Genomic DNA, 19,045 nt, shown 5'->3' on the forward strand with positions numbered 1-19,045 from the left:
GATTTCATGCAAAATTCTGTATTACTTTTACAAATGGTATCATACATGGATTCCTCAACAAATTATTCTTTGGACAGGAACATACAATAATTTCTGTACAGGTTTTTAACGTCACTGGACACTAATGGTAATTACTCAAAATAATTGTTAGCATAAAATTTTACTTTTTTAAGAAAAATTTTACTTTGTGAGAAACGGCTTCCTCTGAAGTAACATAGTTTTGGAGTGAGAAAGAAGCAATTTCTCACTCGAATATTTGAACTGAATTCGAGACCTCGGCTGAGGTCTCGAATTTCAGCATCTCAAAGCACTCAACTTGTGTGACAAGGGTGTTTTTTCTTCCATCATTTTCTCGCAACTTCGACGACCAATTGAGTTCAAATTTTCACAGGTTTGTTATTTTGTGCATATGTTGAGATACACCAAGTGAGAAGACTGGTCTTTGACAATATTGCCAAAGGTTTCCAGTGTCTCTGAACGCATCAACACTCTAGGGCAGGCCTGGGAAATACAAGAAGACCATGGCCTCTGTTGCCCAAGACTGTTGCAGGGATGAGAGTCATTGCTCACAAAAAAAATGGTCTGACACTAGGGTACAAATTCTGCTGATGTATGTTGAAATTATGGCTTTTCCATCTGTACAGTAACCCCTGGAGTTATAGATTCCACTGAGATTTAGGGAGTTTTCTCAGCACTAGAGAAGTAGATCAAAGAGAATGATTTTGTTATTATGGAAAAAGTAACGGCTGATTTTCTTCACCAGGCTGAACTAAAAAGTCTGACAAATCTCATCCCTTGCCTCAGTACCCCTTCAAAAGTTTCTCAAAGACTTTAAGATTTTTTAATGGAACCCTTTGTAAAGTGAAAAAGTCCTTGCCCTCTCGTTGTATCCAATTATATTGCTGGTTCTGTAAGACCAATACATGTCCCAGTCTACTGTGGCTACATGTTCATCTACCAGGTAGCATCAGCTCCACTTAGGAATAGACACCTTGCGATATGTTCGTCTTTCTTAAGTTGACTCCACCTGAATTCAAAAAGAAAGATAGATTTTGTTAGAGTTTGGTTATTTTCAGTTTCAATTGAAAACCAGTAAGAAGTACACGCTGAAATTGCAACATTATTGAACCACTTAAAGGGGTCTGGGGTTGATTTCAAAAAAGCAATAAAATCCATCGTAAGACAAGTTGTCAGTATCACCATAGTGATTTGCATTGTGACATCACACTTTACTAAGCAACTACGATTGATTTGCAGTTCAGATCAAGCTTGGCTCTTAGTGAAATTGACCCCATGTACCTTTCGTAGATCAAGCATTTAGTCAAGACATGAATCTCTAATCACTGTGCATGAAGATGTATCTAATATAATTTTCCTGTAGAAGTTTCAGCTTCATTAGTCATCACGTTTTTGAGAAAATAAGTGAAAAGTTTTTCAGTAGAGGCGTGTTAATTTGTTGTTTTATGCTAAAATATTTGTTGGCTTACCAAGACAAAATTTATTTTTGTGAAATTGTTTCACTCATTCCTCAAAAACTACAACTCCTCAGCAATTAATAATTTAAGGGAAGATTTCTATCATCATTATCTTTGAACCGTTTCAAGTTTAATGTAAATCTGTGGACTTTGTGTTTTGTGTCATACAAAAAGTACCTAACCCTTTAAATGATTCGGGTACATTTTCAAAATGTCCACAGATTTACATTAAACTTACAGGGTTTAACGAAAATGATAGTGGAAAGCTTCCCTTCAAATATTACTAACTGAGGTTGTGTAGTTTTTGAGAAATGAGTAAAACAAGTCACATAATAATTTTTGTCTCAAGAAGACGAACATTATTTTAGCATGTAAAATCCCATTAACCAGTTGTGATATTAAACCAAAACCATAGCATAACTAGTTAATATGTTTTTGCTAAAACTGATACGAAAATTATTTTTTTTACTTATTTCTCAAAAACTACAGCACCTCAGTAAGTAAAATTTCAAGGGAAGCTTTCTACTATCATTATCTTCAAATTGTGTAAGTTTAATGTAAATCTGTTGACATTGTGTTTTGTGTTCGGGAACAGTACATAGATCCTTTAAAAATGAACCTACCCCTGCTGGAACGGTATTGTACACAGAGGACAAGCTTCTATGACTTCACTATGACCATCCCTCTTGAAGTTTTGGTCTTGCTTTGTACCCCGATTGGCTTGCTGGTCTTGGTTTGTACCTCCATCGGGGTGTTGAGTATCCCGTTTGATACCTTTATGAGTAAACTGGGTATGGGTTGTGATGCCCGGTTTGGGGTAGCTTCCATGGTAATTTCTATCATTGAGTCTTGAGTGAACATCACAATTGTCTGTAGCAGTCTGGAATCCTGACTGATTAGTCTTGGCTATCCATTGATTTGCTACGTCTGGCACTCTTCTCTGTGTTTCAGGTGCTCTGACTACCTGTTTTGGTTTTATTGGAGTATGAGAGCGTTCCACTAAGGATGCTTTCTGCCCGAGATGCTTCGCAATGTTTGGTGTTTTTCCCCCAAGAGATTTGGTAAGCATGGTTGTTGAGGCGGTCATTTTTCCATCGTTTGTTTTTGTGAAATTTTGTCTTATTGGCAGGGTTGCCTGACTCAGAGTCCCCTGCTTCGGAACTCTGATAGAGCCTAAGCTTACATAATTTTTTCTTGTAAATTCCTCAATCCTTTCCACTTCTACTCCGGGTCTATCGGGTTTCCTCTTGAAAAGGGGCTTCTTTGTTGCTATACTAGGAGATACTTTTGAATCATTTCTTATTTCAGTTGTTTTTATGCCAGTTAGTGTCTTTGTGGCTTGTGAAGTTATTGTCTTTCCACAAGGCTGTTTCTGCCAAGCCAGGGAAGAAGAGCAGAGTTTCTGATCAAGAATCAACTTTGTGGCAAGGCTTCCACTCATGCCAGGACCTGTCGACACAGTGTCTACAAGCTTTGGCTTCTTGGCAACGGCTGTCCTGTCCTTTTCAAACGATATTTCAGAGAGTTTTCTTTTTGAGGTATTCAAGGAAGATGAGCATTGGGTATTTGGTGAGGGTGGCAATATTTCATCCTCGCCATCGCTGTCTAAGACGATGATTTCCGGTGAGAGAACTTTCATGTCCAAAATTTCTCCTCCTGCTGGAGAAGAGGTCCGAGAAACATCACCAAGCTGCATTGTTAAGAGCTTTTCAGATGACTTAGGTGAGGATCTAACCGATCCAAGTTTGTTTGACTCTAAAGGCAAGTTGCATTTCTTAAAATGACTCATTATGGTGCTGTTGGAATGGTTCACCATCTTGGATTTCTTCTTGGCAAGTGGCGATGGAAAACGCTTCTTGACTGAGCCACTCTCTTTACCAAGAGAGGTTTGGTTGTTTGAGTTGGAGTTTTCACTCTCCGGTCGATAGCTTTGTTTCAACCTTACCTTTTCAAAGTCAAACTCCTCGATAAGCTCCATTTGTGCATCATTACTTTTAACCTCTATAGAATTTGAGTCTTTGACGGAAACATTTACGTAACTTTCATTTGAAGTATTCTTCACATGAATTGTTGTTGCTGTTTGAGGCGCATTTTGTACGGTAGAAGAATGAGACCCCTGATTATGCTTCCTTTTTGCTCTTTCTCTTTCTAAGTCAAAATCTTCAATCAGCTCTATTGCTTTATGGTTCCCCTCCGTCTTGAAACTTTTTGCTCTTTCTCTATCAAAGTCAAAATCTTCAATTAGCTCTATTGCTTTATGGTTCCCCTCCGTCTTGAAACTTGAAGGCATTGCTTTGACAGTTTTGGTTTCATACTTTGCAGCCGAAAGGGGTTCTTTCTTTAGATCTTGAGCGAGATTCTGCACAGCATCAATTTTCTTAATTTTGATTTGAAGTTTTCCGGCATCAATTTTCCTTTCGAAACTCCTGCTGTGGTTATCTTGAGGAGGCAAATCAACATTAACTTTGGCTGCTGAGGGCTGTTGAGGTAAATCTTCTTTCCTCACAGTTCTTCGTCCGAGATCAACGTTTTTCGAGGTAGAAGAAAGAGAGCCCTGATTATCCATCCTTGATCTTTTTCTTTCAACTTCAAATTCTTCTGCTGATTTATGATTTCCCGCCGTATTCAAACTTGCAAGCAATGCTTGCACACCTTTGGTTTCTGAATTTGAGGCCTGAAAATGTTCTTTTGTTAGGTCCTGAAATTTCCCGGCATCAATTTTCTTCACAAAACTCTTGCTGTGTCTATGTTTATCTCTGAGAGGTAAATCAGCACCCGCATTTGTAGTTTGGGGGGTCGTATGATTCTCATTGACAGGTAGATTTTCTTCCCTCACAGTTCTTCCAATATTTATAGTTTCTTTGGCTGTCTCCTTCCTCACACTGTTCTCAAACCCGTTCCTTGAAGTCTTTGATCTCTGAAGAGAAGCTGGAGTTTTTTCGCCAGACACCGGCGCTGCGCTCTTTGTCTCAAGGCCGAGACATCCGGCGGAGAGTTCCTGAAGTTGTACCGCCCTCTTGTGGCTGGTTCTGACCAGGCAAAGCTGACAGTGTTTGGGAAGAGGGCGCCATTCAATGGAGACTGTACCCATCTTGATGATTTCAAGTTTCGGAGAGTCTTCCTTCTCTTTCCCCTGTTTACAATCAAACCAAAGTAAATGTTTGTTTTTAAAATTAAAGTGAACGTTACAGAATTGGTAAGAAACAAAAATCGCGAAGATCACAGATTTACATAAAACTTACAAGGTCGCATGATGATGATAGTTGAAAACATCCCTTGAAATATTTCTGTCTGAAATGTCATATTTGATGAGAAATAAATAATCTACAGTAACTTCGCGTTTGGAGTTTATTGCTCAGTGAGCATTTTATTTATTTTTACTTTGGCATTGATGCAATGCAAAATTTGTAATAGATTTTTCACTTTTCTCTCGTGGCCCAGATGGCTGATCGATCTTAAACTTCTACAGGTGTGTCAGTTCATGTACATGGTTGATTACATAAAGTGCTTACACTGCCAGAAACTGTTTTGTTAGCAAAAACCAATTCTGTAATGTTCCTTTAATTTGCTTGATATTTCTTCAGCGAATCCAAAGACATTCCATTCAATTTCCGACTGTGACTCATACTTGGACTTGATGGTGGTTCATGATAGACCTGGGCCCAATTCAGAGAGGTAGCTAAGCACAAAACGAACTATGCTTACCAGATTACGGTTACCAGCAATTCGTCACACAGCCATTCGTCACACACTTATAACTGATTTCCAGCTAACTTTTCTTGAGCAGAATGTTCGACACATGTGCTTTTTTTTTTAGTAGCTCTACGGAACTTGGCTTAGGACTTCAATAACAATTACTTGAGAGACTTACAAGTGATCGATTCGAATCTTGTCCTTACCTTAAGACCAAACCAAGGTGCTAACTCAGGAAGACTAGTCCACTCTTGGTTTTGTCGAGTTTCTGTAGTAAGACTGGAAGAAATTTCTTTTGTTACTTTTGGGGTCCTGCAAACAGAGAGAGAAAAAAGAAAAATGGAAAAATAAAACAGCTGAACTTTCAGGAATTGTTATGGCTCTGCTTACCTCCGAATTCTGCGCTTACGATCACGATTCCCTGCTTACGTGCAAGCGCCAAATTTCTGCGCTAGCCTTGTAAGCGTAGAATGTCTAGTAATGTGGAGTACGCACGCGCAGAAGCAAATATTTGCCGCTAACCCGTGAAATGCGCTTGCCGTAAGCACAGAATTCCCTGCTTCCGTAAGCGCCAATTCTATGCTTACTTTACGGTAAGCAGAGCCATGAAATTGGGCCCTGGTTCACGCAGGTGAATTGGTGACTCACAAATACCTCGGCACACAACCCACAAAAATACCTCTCTCGGCACACAAGTAAAAAATTAAATTTCCTACTAACCTGTCAAACATGCTTGGCAAAAGCGCAGATCTCCATGCTTCCGTAAACGCAGATGTTTTACTTTCGGCTCCATCCATGCTTACGGTAATAATAAGCAGACACATGAAATTGGGCCTGGTCATGCCCCGCCCCCCGCCCCCCCCCCCTTATGGAATGAGTGAAGAAAGTTGCAGGCAGATTCAGAAATAAGCCTAAGTTAGTACAAAGTACTGATTTACTCAAATCAAAGTCAAATAAGGTAACGTTTTAGTTATCATAAATACATTTTTTTACCAATGTCCCCCACGAATGATCTAATATATGTCTAATAAGCATAATTTAATGACAACTCATTCATTCAATTGGAATTATAATGTTATAGTACGATATTTTATATACTTTTGGGAAGAACATTTTCCGAAACCACCTACCGACTCAACCGATCTTCCCCATACATCTCGGGTTCAACTTTGCTGTTGTTGATGTCTCTCTCCCAAACTTCACTTTTTGGTGTTAGGGCTGGTTTCTTAAAGGATATCGATGGCTTATCATCATCATTCCTATTTCTTTTCAAACTCAACTTTCCTCGGCGCCCCGCAGCAGCCATCGTGGATTCTTTCGTTTCTTTGGATGCTGTTTTAAACTTCACTCAGTCCTCTCTTTACTTCTTCTCGGTTCCAATACCGTGATGTTTTCGCGTGCACACACGAAAATTAATGAAGACAACAAAGAGTAGAGAGCTCGGCAACAACTCTATGTTAGTGGGGAATTCCAGGTTGGAAGAAACAATTTAGGGGAGTGGGGTTTTATGAAAAACATCTACGATTTGAAGAAATGGGAGACAACAAACGTTTCACGATTAGGGGTTGTGTTGAACCCGAACGATATGGGATTGCAGCCAGTACACTCAACGAAGTGATCGACAAAGGTTGTACAAAACTAAAGGTAAACAAACCAACGAGTTATCCTTCTATTTACGACACTTGAGTTTACAAAGCCATGAATTCATGAATGAATGAAACTTTATAATAATAATAATAATAATAATAACTTGAAAGTTGAAAGCATTATTGTATTTTCCTATCAGCTCGGCTCCGTAAATAACTGAATTTTTCTGCGTGTTGAAAGTAAGATATAGTGATGGGGTGGGTATAGCTGTTTCTCTCCTGCTTTATTTAAATATTTACATTTTGAGACCAAACTTTGCTAAGCAATATTGATACATTCTATTTTCAATTGTATTGTTACAATTTTTTGTGTGAAAATACCTGTCTACTGTATTCTTTGTAAAAATGATGAACAGTTTCCACATCACGCCACCGCTTTTTCATTTGATATGAAATAGTATAGTGTCTAATTTACCTCAGATAGGCCTGAGATTTACCTGAGATAGGCCTATCCCTTTTTGTAAAGTGAGGAAGTGGTGGCAGGATACAGAAATTTATCCAACAATTATTATGAAACAAGTTGGGAGTTGATTTCTTCTGAAGTTCTGTTCCGTTTGATTTGATGAAGATACAAAAGCTTGGAGCGCAAGTCTATCTGGAGTTGGATGGAACACTTGTTGAAGATGAAGACTACTTCCACTTGCTGGTGCCAGACACGGTGTTGGTCTTGTGTGAGCGAGGCAAGACATGGAAATGTGAGCAAAATATTTTCAAGGCAGGAAACTGATCAGCTGATTTCCTCATTATTTCTCTACGCACTAGATTTAGAACTGCGTAACAATGTGACTTACTAAGAACTCCCTAAGTAAGAACTCCCAAAGATCCGCTTGCTTTTCGAAATGTGGATCCAAATATTTTTTGGGGGTTATGTACAGAATCACATACGACACGGTCTATAACCCCTGGCAGGGCCCCATTGATAAAAATGCATCAGATCAGGAGTTGAAGTTAAGGCCGTGTCCGAAACGACGACTTCGGCTACAGCTATGTCTAGATCAGCACGTCTGCCAGTGGTGAAGAATAGGCAGACGCGCGCGATCTAGCCGTAGCTGTAGCCGAATCGCCAATTCGGACACGGCCTAATACTCTTCAAGTGGCACAGCAGTTTCACTCTGGTAAAGGACACTTCTATTAGGAAAATGTGAAATTGTATCGCAACTTTGCAGAGGGCAGCACAGCAAAAGCACAGGGCACCGCAGCAATCGCTGTGGGTGCTGTGGTTTATTTTATTTATAGGGGCGTGTGTTGCCAATGATGTGGTCACAATGCATGCTTTCAGCTGAGCTGCTGATTTCTTCGTTTTGGGTTTTACAACTGTGTCGTTGAAAAATAATTTTAAAAACAGTACAAAGTCTTGCTGTAGCTGGCATTTTCCTTCCTTTTTTTTTCTTTTTTTCGACAAACTGCAGCTGCATACTTCATTCATGTTTACAAAAAAAAACAGCTATCCTGACGATTCCGAATAGAAATTAGAATATGGAAATAAAAGAATGCATCAAACATTTTGGGGGATATTATGACAAATGGATGTTTCTGTTTAAAGGGAAGGTACACGTTTGGTAATTGTCAAAGACCAGTCTTCTCACTTGGTGTATCCCATCATAACCATAAAATAACAAGCCTGTGTAAATTTGGACTCAATTGATCATCGAACTTGTGAGAAAATGATGAAAGAAAATACACCCTTGTCGGACGAATTTGTGTGCTTTCAGATAAGAATAAAAGACTTCTAGCTAGAAGTCTTTTATTTTTTTGGTAAGAAATTACCTCTTTCTCAAAAACTACGTTACTTCAGAGGGAGTCGTTTCCCACAATGTTTTATATTAGCAACAGCTCTCCATTGCTCGATACCAAGTCAGTTTTTAAGTTAATATTTGTTGTGAGTAATTACCAAACGTGTACCTTCCCTTTAACAGGTGACCCAATCTCACTACCAGTACTAATTCAGCAGATTCTTGACAGATTAAGCAGGACCAACTATCAAAAAGAAGTCGATCACATCCTTAGCACCAGTCCGTCTGAAATCAAGAGACTTCTAGTTGAGTTCACCACCTCACAGAAAGGAAATATTAATGCTGAAGATAGAAACGAAGACCCTGCTTGGTTTGGAGGTAATGTTGTGGGCGGTTTTTATTGAATGAACTGGCTCAATCAGACTCATGGCTCAGTAATACCACGATTGTACCATTATTACTCATTCCAATTTATCTAGTCTTGTAATTACCTAAATATGTTTCTTTTAATTTTCCTGTTTGTTAATCGACACTCAGTTTATGTGTTAGCAAACAATCTGTAGCAAACAAATTGTTAAAAGCAGTTTCATTTCACCCAAAAAAAAAAACAGTTTTAGTGCTATGTATACCTTTCTCCGTACTTTCATTTCATCAATTTATATTGTTATTGTTATAAACTAAAACAAATTAATTTATAATATAAAGGGACCAGACCCTGTATAAGGCTGTTTTCCTGGTGTTATTACCCTTTGTACCTATTGCTTGTATGTTTTATGATTATTTATTGTGATATTTAGAAATAAAACAAAGAAAGACAGTAGTCTTGTTATATTCTGCCCACGTATTATACCAGGTATAAGAAACTTCAGACTTTAATTTGAATTAAGACTTTTTAATGAATTTGTCATAGTCAAGGTTAGTTTAATGAAATTTTGTTTTTCTTAAAAGTTGTTTTAATTTTTTACTTATGCAGGCATGGATCAGCGCTACAAGACCAAATCCCAAGTGATGTTTGACAAGGCAAAGGATCGAGTGAGAGGCTATTTTACCAAGGTATTGCTCGATGGCAGAATCTGAACTTCCTTTGTCCTTAAAAGGGGGGCTGGACCAGGCCCAATTTTATAAAGAACTTGCTAAGCACAGTTTTTAGTTTCTGGTTTCTTGCTTCGCAGAAACCGGTCACAAGTCAAAATTCCAAGAGTGTTCATTGTGGCAACTGGTGGCCCGCTTGTTTTTTGCTTATACAAGAAATTTGCTCAGAAGTGTTTTGTGCTTTATAAATTTGGCCAAGGGAAGTTTACTTCTGGTAAAAGTCCAGTGCGACATGTTTTAAGATTCCATGATATTTTGTATGCAAGGCTTATATGCATTTATTTATATTTAAACTCTTTGGGTAAATTCTTCTTTTCTGTTTTGTACAAAAATGTTCAACTCTGATGTCTCCCTAAGACATGATTCTCATTTTTGCTCGTTACTCTCCATTGTTATCATTTTTTCTTTTCCCCCGCCTCTTCATTTCAGACAAAAGACACTCTCAAACTGTCCAAAGAGAACTTCTCACAGGCATCTTTGGTCCACTATGAATTGGTTCTTAAAGAACTAAGAGACACTCTGAAGGCCAACAAGTACCACGGCTTCTACTTTGAGAGAAACTGCAAACATGAGGATCGTCTCTGCGATGAGAACGGTTGGTTCCAGTGCGAGGGAAGGTATAATTTGGACGAGTGCTCTGACGCCCATCTGATTAATCCATACAGTACCAAGGATAACCTGACTTTTTTCAGCTCGTGGAACCTTGATCATGTGTAAGTTTAAATAACATAAAGGGTGCGCTTTGGCAGTCGTAACCAGTTACTTTTTTGGTCATTTCCCTTTGCCAGTGATTAATTTAAACCAATGAGCAATTTGATCGAATAATTTTGGGTTACGACCGCCAAAACTCACCCTATGGCTGTTGGGTTTTATGTCTGCTTGAGGTAGGGTTGTTTAGCAGGCAAAAGTTTTCTGATCAGTTATCAAAAGCATTCCGAAGGGAAGGTATGCGAGGAACAAGAGAAGATATTTAGAAAACTGCTGTTGTAAGAAAGTTCATTTTAGTTTGCGATTTCGGTTCAGGTTAGAAAACAGTGGAGTTCATTTGAAAAACTTGGTTATCTCAAAATGCAAACCTTAATAAGGTACAATTCGCTGGCAGGCTTAAGGTTTTTTTTTCTTTAAATAATTATGAATGATCAATCGCCATAGTATTCAGTTTTCTCAAGTTTCTCCTGTAAATATATCGCACCAGAGGATGTCGAGCGCAGAGTGCGTGTAGTTGATTTGACCCGTAGTAGCTCACAAAGATAACCTGGAGCTATTTCCTTCTAAATCTTCTGTCTGCGTGGCAGCTCTCTGACTCACACACATACTGGGATCGAGGATGTGTGTACCGTCCCAATAACTACACCGCGCTTAACAATTACCAACTTGATTTCAAGACTAGGGTTTGGGTAGCCTGTTAAACAAGTTCTCTATTCTTATTCTTTGTTCTTTGATATAACTCTCTTTTGACAGAATTGAAAAGCAACGGGAGGTGATACCACGTTTAGGAGATGCAATCCAAAACTGCCCCATTAACAAGCAGGTCAATGTGAAATACTTCTACGAACTTCTCTTTACTCGGCAGAATCTGAAGCTAGTTGATATACGCTGCCACGACAAGGGAATTCACCACGGCAGAGTCGCCAAGAGTAAACTTTACAGAAAAATAAAACGCTAACCCAGAAGTTAAATTAATATTTGTAGGTTTTCCCAACCAGTTTCAACCATTTCCATTTATTTTAATACCCAGCTCATTCATAGGGTGTCATCATTCAAGCTCTGGTGGTCAGGTCATCGGAGTGTGGGTTCGAATCCCGGTCCTGACACTTGTGTCCTTGAGCAAGATACTTTACTATAATTGCTTCTCTTCACCCAGGGGTATAAATGGGTACCTGCGAGGGTAGAGGTTGATATTGTGTATGAAAAAACCTTTGGAGCGCTACGGTTGCCCGGGTTGTATACTCCCCAGGGAGCTGAGCAAGATTAAAGGATTGTTATTTGCCCATTGACCAGGGCACTGATGTAAAGCGCATTATGACGCTTTTGTGAAAATGCGCCATATAAGAAATAGTACTTATTATTCATTAGGTTTGGAAATGAGTGCTGCGTTAAATCTGCATTCAACAGTCTTAAAAGAAGTGATTCAATATTAACAGTTTGAACAAATCATGTCGAGCGATTCACAGTTTTCAGCAAATTATTTTTCATGCAAAAATAAGATTTCTTTCAAAGTTTGTAACTTGCCTTTGTGCCCCCCCCCCCTACTATATTTATATATAAATATTTTTACCCCTGGTATCGGACCAAATAAAATTCCTTACCTTTTGTAAAATAAAATCACATTGTCTTGAACTTTGTTTTCACTTTGAAACATTCCAAATGAACAAATTCCATTTTCTGTTATTCTCCACAAGAAGATGTGATCGGGTTAGTCACCCTTGTGTCCCGTTGTGAAACAGCAATTTTCATACTTTTATAGTAAATTTGTAAATAAAATTGAAATTTACACATTTTTGAAATTATGTACATGACTTAATTTTAATATTAATCTTAAGATAAAGTGTGTGTTTCAAACAGTTGAACATCTTAAATATTCTATTTCATCGTGTTATTGTAAAGTAAAAATCAATTTCTTTGTTTTATATGTAAATATTTTTTAGTACAAATTAGAATATTTTGTTTATATCTTAACAAGAACTAAAAGTAGCTTATTTTTTAATATTAACTATTAAAATTATACAACAGCTAATGTGTAGTTGTTTTAAAAATGGCTGGCATTTTGCCATTAAAAAAAAACCCAGGGCGGTCTCTACTGAATAAAAGTGAACTTATTACAATTAATTTTATATTGAGCGTTTCAAATTATTTATTTCCAGAAACGTTTTTAACAGACATGCAACTTTTCCTCGGATCAGCTGATTTCCTCTTTTTTTTAATTGTCAGTTTTACCATTCAAAATTGAAGAATGAATGGTATACAAAATCATTTCCTCTTTTTTTGGGGGTGAAGTTACAGTTGCATGCCTGATGCAGGTGTTACATTCATTTTACAGCATAAAATCACAACTACAACTTGGTGCAAATTTGATGAAAACGATGGGCTTACCCCCCTTTCAAATGTAAAATTATCCTCAAATTAACCGAAGTCATGTCCCCGAAATGTGTTAAAATAATTTCTAAAAAGTATATTATTACATCCACGGAGGAAATAAATTTTAGTGGTTTAAATAAATAAAACAATCATACAGGCGTGTTATACTGAGTTTGTTTTAATTGTATTTCACTGGTAGTTGTTCTACTCTTATACCAAGAAGCGCCGTAGCTAGATCAGTACGCCTCTGGACTGGGAGCTACGAGACCCGGGTTCGAATCCCTCGAGTGTCTTTTTCTATTTTGCCTGGACGCATGCAGTGAATTATTTAAGTAGTATTAAAATCATCTCCAAACACCAACGGGCACTGTGGCGACACGGTGCACTGGATAGTTCCATTGTGCGTGCAATCCAGAGCTGGGACACCGGTTCGAATCCTACCCGTACCAACAGGGACATGACTTTTACTGCTTGCACCAGTAATGGATTGGGGTCCGTCATGTCTATCCCCAAATTAGGTGTGGATGAAGATATTCCGTGTGGGAGAGTAAAGGAGGGACCGGGACTGCAAGTCCCTTAAGGGTTCTAATGGGTGATCACCACGCTGGTTTCGATCAGACTTTGAGTCCCCTGAAAGCCTGGTCGTCACTCTGACTAACTCTTTGCACAAATTTACTCTAATTTTAGTTCATTTGAACCATCTATACACCAAAGTATTTGGTACTTAATTTAATTTATTTGTTTATAACAAATTGCTGGACTTAGGCCTACCCCTTGAAGTTTTTTTTCCCTGGAATATTGCTGGACTTTACACCTGCGATTTTGGGCCTAAAATGGATAAACATGCTGGACTAACAGTTTAATCTTATAAATCCCAATTTTTTTTCACAAAGTGTAAGTCCAGCAGTTTTATAAATTTTACGCCCAAACCTGAAAAAAAAAACCACAACGGGTAAGTCCAGCATTTTTATCAATTTTAGGCCAAAAACCGAAAAAAATCACAAGGGGTAAGTCCAGTATTTTTATCAATTTTAGGCCCGGAACTGAAAAATCACAAGGGGGTAAGTCCAGCATTTTTATCACTTTTAGGCCAAAAACTGAAAAAATCGCAAGGGGTAAGTCCAGCATTTTTATCATTTTTGGGCCAAAAACTGATAAAATCACAAGGGGTTAGTCCAGCATTTTTATCAATTTTAGGCCCGGAACTGAAAAATCACAAAGGGTAAGTCCAGCATTTTTATCACTTTTAGGCCAAAAACTGAAAAAATCAAAAGGGGTAAGTCCAGCATTTTTATCACTTTTAGGCCAAAACTGAAAAAATCGCAAGGGGTAAGTCCAGCATTTTTATCAATTTTAGGCTCAAAACTGAAAAAATCACAAGGGGTTAGTCCAGTATCTTTATCAATTTTAGGCAAAAAACTGACAAAATCACAAGGGTAAGTCCAGCATTTTTATGAATTGTAGGCCAAAAACTGAAAAAATCACAAGGGGTAAGTCCAGCATTTTTATCGATTTAGGCCAAAAATTGACAAAATCACAAGGGGTAAGTTCAGTAGTTTTATCATTTTTAGGCCCAAAACTGATAAAATCACAAGGGGTAAGTCCAGCATTTTTATAAATTTAAGGCCCAAAACTGAAAAAATCACAAGGGGTAAGTCCAGCATTTTTATCAATTGTAGGCCCAAAACTGACAAAATTACAAGGGGTAAGTCCAGCATTTTTATCAATTGTAGGCCAAAAACTGACAAAATCACAAGGGGTAAGTTCAGCATTTTTATCAATTTTAGGCCAAAAACTGAAAAAATCGCAAGGGGTAAGTCCAGCATTTTTATCAATTTTAGGCTCAAAACTGAAAAAATCACAAGGGGTTAGTCCAGTATCTTTATCAATTTTAGGCAAAAAACTGACCCAATCACAAGGGTAAGTCCACCATTTTTATGAATTGTAGGCCAAAAACTGAAAAAATCACAAGGGGTAAGTCCAGCATTTTTATCGATTTAGGCCAAAAATTGACAAAATCACAAGGGGTAAGTTCAGTAGTTTTATCATTTTTAGGCCCAAAACTGATAAAATTACAAGGGGTAAGTCCAGCATTTTTATAAATTTAAGGCCCAAAACTGAAAAAATCACAAGGGGTAAGTCCAGCATTTTTATCAATTGTAGGCCCAAAACTGACAAAATTACAAGGGGTAAGTCCAGCATTTTTATCAATTGTAGGCCAAAACTGACAAAATCACAAGGGGTAAGTTCAGCATTTTTATCAATTTTAGGCCAAAAACTGAAAAAATCACAAGGGGTTAGTCCAGTATCTTTATCAATTTTAGGCAAAAAACTGAAAAAATCACAAGGGGTTAGTCCAGTATCTTTATCAATTTTAGGCAAAAAACTGAAAAAATCACAAGGGTAAGTCCAGCATTTTTATCAATTTTAGGCCAAAAACTGAAAAAAATCACAAGGGGGTAAGTCCACCATTTTTATAAATTTTAGGCCAAAAATTTAAAAAAATCACAAGGGGTAAGTCCAGCATTTTTATCAATTTTAGGCCCAAAACTGAAAAAATCACAAGGGGTTAGTCCAGCATTTTTATCAATTGTAGGCCAAAAACTGACAAAATCACAAAGGGGTAGATCCAGCATTTTTTTTCATTTTTAGGCCTAAAACTGATAAAATCACAAGGGGTAAGTCCAGCATTTTTATCAATTTGAGGCCAACACCCGAAAAAATCACAAGGGGTAAGTCCAGCATTTTTATCACTTGTAGGCCAAAAACTGAAAAAATCGCAAGGGGTAAGTCCAGCATTTTTATCATTTTTCGGCCAAAAACTGATAAAATCACAAGGGTTAGTCCAGCATTTTTATCACTTTTAGGCCAAAAACTGAAAAAATCACAAGGGGTAAGTCCAGCATTTTTATCAATTGTAGGCTCAAAACTGAAAAAATCACAAGGGGTTAGTCCAGTATCTTTATCAATTTTAGGCAAAAAACTGACCCAATCACAAGGGTAAGTCCACCATTTTTATGAATTGTAGGCCAAAAACTGAAAAAATCACAAGGGGTAAGTCCAGCATTTTTATCGATTTAGGCCAAAAATTGACAAAATCACAAGGGGTAAGTTCAGTAGTTTTATCATTTTTAGGCCCAAAACTGATAAAATTACAAGGGGTAAGTCCAGCATTTTTATAAATTTAAGGCCCAAAACTGAAAAAATCACAAGGGGTAAGTCCAGCATTTTATCAATTGTAGGCCCAAAACTGACAAAATTACAAGGGGTAAGTCCAGCATTTTTATCAATTGTAGGCCAAAAACTGACAAAATCACAAGGGGTAAGTTCAGCATTTTTATCAATTTTAGGCCAAAAACTGAAAAAATCACAAGGGGTTAGTCCAGTATCTTTATCAATTTTAGGCAAAAAACTGAAAAAATCACAAGGGGTTAGTCCAGTATCTTTATCAATTTTAGGCAAAAAACTGAAAAAATCACAAGGGTAAGTCCAGCATTTTTATCAATTTTAGGCCAAAAACTGAAAAAAATCACAAGGGGGTAAGTCCACCATTTTCATAAATTTTAGGCCAAAAATTTAAAAAAATCACAAGGGGTAAGTCCAGCATTTTTATCATTTTTCGGCCAAAACTGATAAAATCACAAGGGTTAGTCCAGCATTTTTATCACTTTTAGGCCAAAAACTGAAAAAATCACAAGGGGTAAGTCCAGCATTTTTATCAATTGTAGGCCAAAAACTGACAAAATCACAAGGGGTAAGTTCAGCATTTATATAAATTTTAGGCCAAAAACTGAAAAAAATCACAAGGGGTAAGTCCAGCATTTTTATCAATTGTAGGCCCAAAACTGAAAAAATCACAAGGGGTAAGTCCAGCATTTTTATCAATTGTAGGCCAAAAACTGACAAAATCACAAGGGGTAAGTTCAGCATTTTTATCAATTTTAGGCCAAAAACTGAAAAAAATCACAAGGGGGTAAGTCCACCATTTTTATAAATTTAAGGCCCAAAACTGAAAAAATCACAAGGGGTAAGTCCAGCATTTTTATCAATTTTAGGCCCAAAACTGAAAAAATCACAAGGGGTAAGTCCAGCATTTTTATCAATTGTAGGCTCAAAACTGAAAAAATCACAAGGGGTTAGTCCAGTATCTTTATCAATTTTAGGCAAAAAACTGACCCAATCACAAGGGTAAGTCCACCATTTTTATGAATTGTAGGCCAAAAACTGAAAAAATCACAAGGGGTAAGTCCAGCATTTTTATCGATTTAGGCCAAAAATTGACAAAATCACAAGGGGTAAGTTCAGTAGTTTTATCATTTTTAGGCCCAAAACTGATAAAATTACAAGGGGTAAGTCCAGCATTTTTATAAATTTAAGGCCCAAAACTGAAAAAATCACAAGGGGTAAGTCCAGCATTTTTATCAATTGTAGGCCCAAAACTGACAAAATTACAAGGGGTAAGTCCAGCATTTTTATCAATTGTAGGCCAAAAACTGACAAAATCACAGGGGGTAAGTTCAGCATTTTTATCAATTTTAGGCCAAAAACTGAAAAAATCACAAGGGGTTAGTCCAGTATCTTTATCAATTTTAGGCAAAAAACTGAAAAAATCACAAGGGGTTAGTCCAGTATCTTTATCAATTTTAGGCAAAAAACTGAAAAAATCACAAGGGTAAGTCCAGCATTTTTATCAATTTTAGGCCAAAAACTAAAAAAAATCACAAGGGGGTAAGTCCACCATTTTTATAAATTTTAGGCCAAAAATTTAAAAAAATCACAAGGGGTAAGTCCAGCATTTTTATCAATTTTAGGCCCAAAACTGAAAAAATCACAAGGGGTTAGTCCAGCATTTTTATCAATTGTAGGCCAAAAACTGACAAAATCACAAAGGGGTAGATCCAGCATTTTTTTTCATTTTTAGGCCTAAAACTGATAAAATCACAAGGGGTAAGTCCAGCATTTTTATCAATTTGAGGCCAACACCCGAAAAAATCACAAGGGGTAAGTCCAGCATTTTTATCACTTGTAGGCCAAAAACTGAAAAAATCGTAAGGGGTAAGTCCAGCATTTTTATCATTTTTCGGCCAAAAACTGATAAAATCACAAGGGTTAGTCCAGCATTTTTATCACTTTTATGCCAAAAACTGAAAAAATCACAAGGGGTAAGTCCAGCATTTTTATCAATTGTAGGCCAAAAACTGACAAAATCACAAGGGGTAAGTTCAGCATTTATATAAATTTTAGGCCAAAAACTGAAAAAAATCACAAGGGGTAAGTCCAGCATTTTTATCAATTGTAGGCCCAAAACTGAAAAAATCACAAGGGGTAAGTCCAGCATTTTTATCAATTGTAGGCCAAAAACTGACAAAATCACAAGGGGTAAGTTCAGCATTTTTATCAATTTTAGGCCAAAAACTGAAAAAAATCACAAGGGGGTAAGTCCAGCATTTTTATAAATTTAAGGCCCAAAACTGAAAAAATCACAAGGGGTAAGTCCAGCATTTTTATCAATTGTAGGCCCAAAACTGACAAAATTACAAGGGGTAAGTCCAGCATTTTTATCAATTGTAGGCCAAAAACTGACAAAATCACAAGGGGTAAGTTCAGCATTTTTATCAATTTTAGGCCAAAAACTGAAAAAATCACAAGGGGTTAGTCCAGTATCTTTATCAATTTTAGGCAAAAAACTGAAAAAATCACAAGGGGTTAGTCCAGTATCTTTATCAATTTTAGGCAAAAAACTGAAAAAATCACAAGGGTAAGTCCAGCATTTTTATCAATTTTAGGCCAAAAACTGAAAAAAATCACAAGGGGGTAAGTCCACCATTTTTATAAATTTTAGGCCAAAAATTTAAAAAAATCACAAGGGGTAAGTCCAGCATTTTTATCAATTTTAGGCCCAAAACTGAAAAAATCACAAGGGGTTAGTCCAGCATTTTATCAATTGTAGGCCAAAAACTGACAAAATCACAAAGGGGTAGATCCAGCATTTTTTTTCATTTTTAGGCCTAAAACTGATAAAATCACAAGGGGTAAGTCCAGCATTTTTATCAATTTGAGGCCAACACCCGAAAAAATCACAAGGGGTAAGTCCAGCATTTTTATCACTTGTAGGCCAAATACTGAAAAAATCGCAAGGGGTAAGTCCAGCATTTTTATCATTTTTCGGCCAAAAACTGATAAAATCACAAGGGTTAGTCCAGCATTTTTATCACTTTTAGGCCAAAAACTGAAAAAATCACAAGGGGTAAGTCCAGCATTTTTATCAATTGTAGGCCAAAAACTGACAAAATCACAAGGGGTAAGTTCAGCATTTATATAAATTTTA

The 19,045-nt window shown here is 37.1% G+C and overlaps 2 protein-coding genes across 2 annotated transcripts; one reads left to right on the forward strand and one right to left on the reverse strand.

Annotated features, from left to right (window-relative positions):
* Positions 1-394: 394 nt before the first annotated feature.
* LOC117302702 lies at positions 395-6,554 on the reverse strand. The gene is made up of 4 exons (XM_033786700.1): positions 6,299-6,554; positions 5,375-5,480; positions 2,099-4,608; positions 395-1,027 (listed from the first exon to the last, which is right to left on the reverse strand). The coding sequence occupies exons 1-4, from the start codon at positions 6,472-6,474 to the stop codon at positions 955-957; spliced, it is 2,865 nt and encodes a 954-aa protein (XP_033642591.1). The 5' UTR covers positions 6,475-6,554; the 3' UTR covers positions 395-954.
* A 59-nt stretch (positions 6,555-6,613) lies between these two features.
* LOC117302703 (DNA fragmentation factor subunit beta-like) lies at positions 6,614-11,471 on the forward strand. Its single transcript, XM_033786701.1, has 6 exons — positions 6,614-6,812; positions 7,383-7,509; positions 8,731-8,925; positions 9,521-9,600; positions 10,069-10,352; positions 11,101-11,471. Exons 1-6 carry the CDS (start codon positions 6,702-6,704, stop codon positions 11,303-11,305), a joined length of 1,002 nt encoding a protein of 333 aa, XP_033642592.1. The 5' UTR covers positions 6,614-6,701; the 3' UTR covers positions 11,306-11,471.
* Positions 11,472-19,045: the final 7,574 nt, after the last annotated feature.

This window comes from Asterias rubens, chromosome 18 (genome assembly GCF_902459465.1).
Source record: "Asterias rubens chromosome 18, eAstRub1.3, whole genome shotgun sequence".
NCBI lineage: Eukaryota > Metazoa > Echinodermata > Asteroidea > Forcipulatida > Asteriidae > Asterias > Asterias rubens.

Coding starts and splice junctions, on each gene's coding strand:
- LOC117302703 (XM_033786701.1), top strand. CDS start 6,702: ATGGGAGACAACAAACGTTTCACGATTAGGGGTTGTGTTGAACCCGAA. Junction 6,813..7,382: donor AAGGTTGTACAAAACTAAAG/GTAAACAAACCA, acceptor GATTTGATGAAG/ATACAAAAGCTTGGAGCGCA. Junction 7,510..8,730: donor GCGAGGCAAGACATGGAAAT/GTGAGCAAAATA, acceptor TCCCTTTAACAG/GTGACCCAATCTCACTACCA.
- LOC117302702 (XM_033786700.1), bottom strand. CDS start 6,474: ATGGCTGCTGCGGGGCGCCGAGGAAAGTTGAGTTTGAAAAGAAATAGG. Junction 5,481..6,298: donor GGGGAAGATCGGTTGAGTCG/GTAGGTGGTTTC, acceptor CTCTGTTTGCAG/GACCCCAAAAGTAACAAAAG. Junction 1,028..2,098: donor ACAATACCGTTCCAGCAGGG/GTAGGTTCATTT, acceptor TTTTGAATTCAG/GTGGAGTCAACTTAAGAAAG.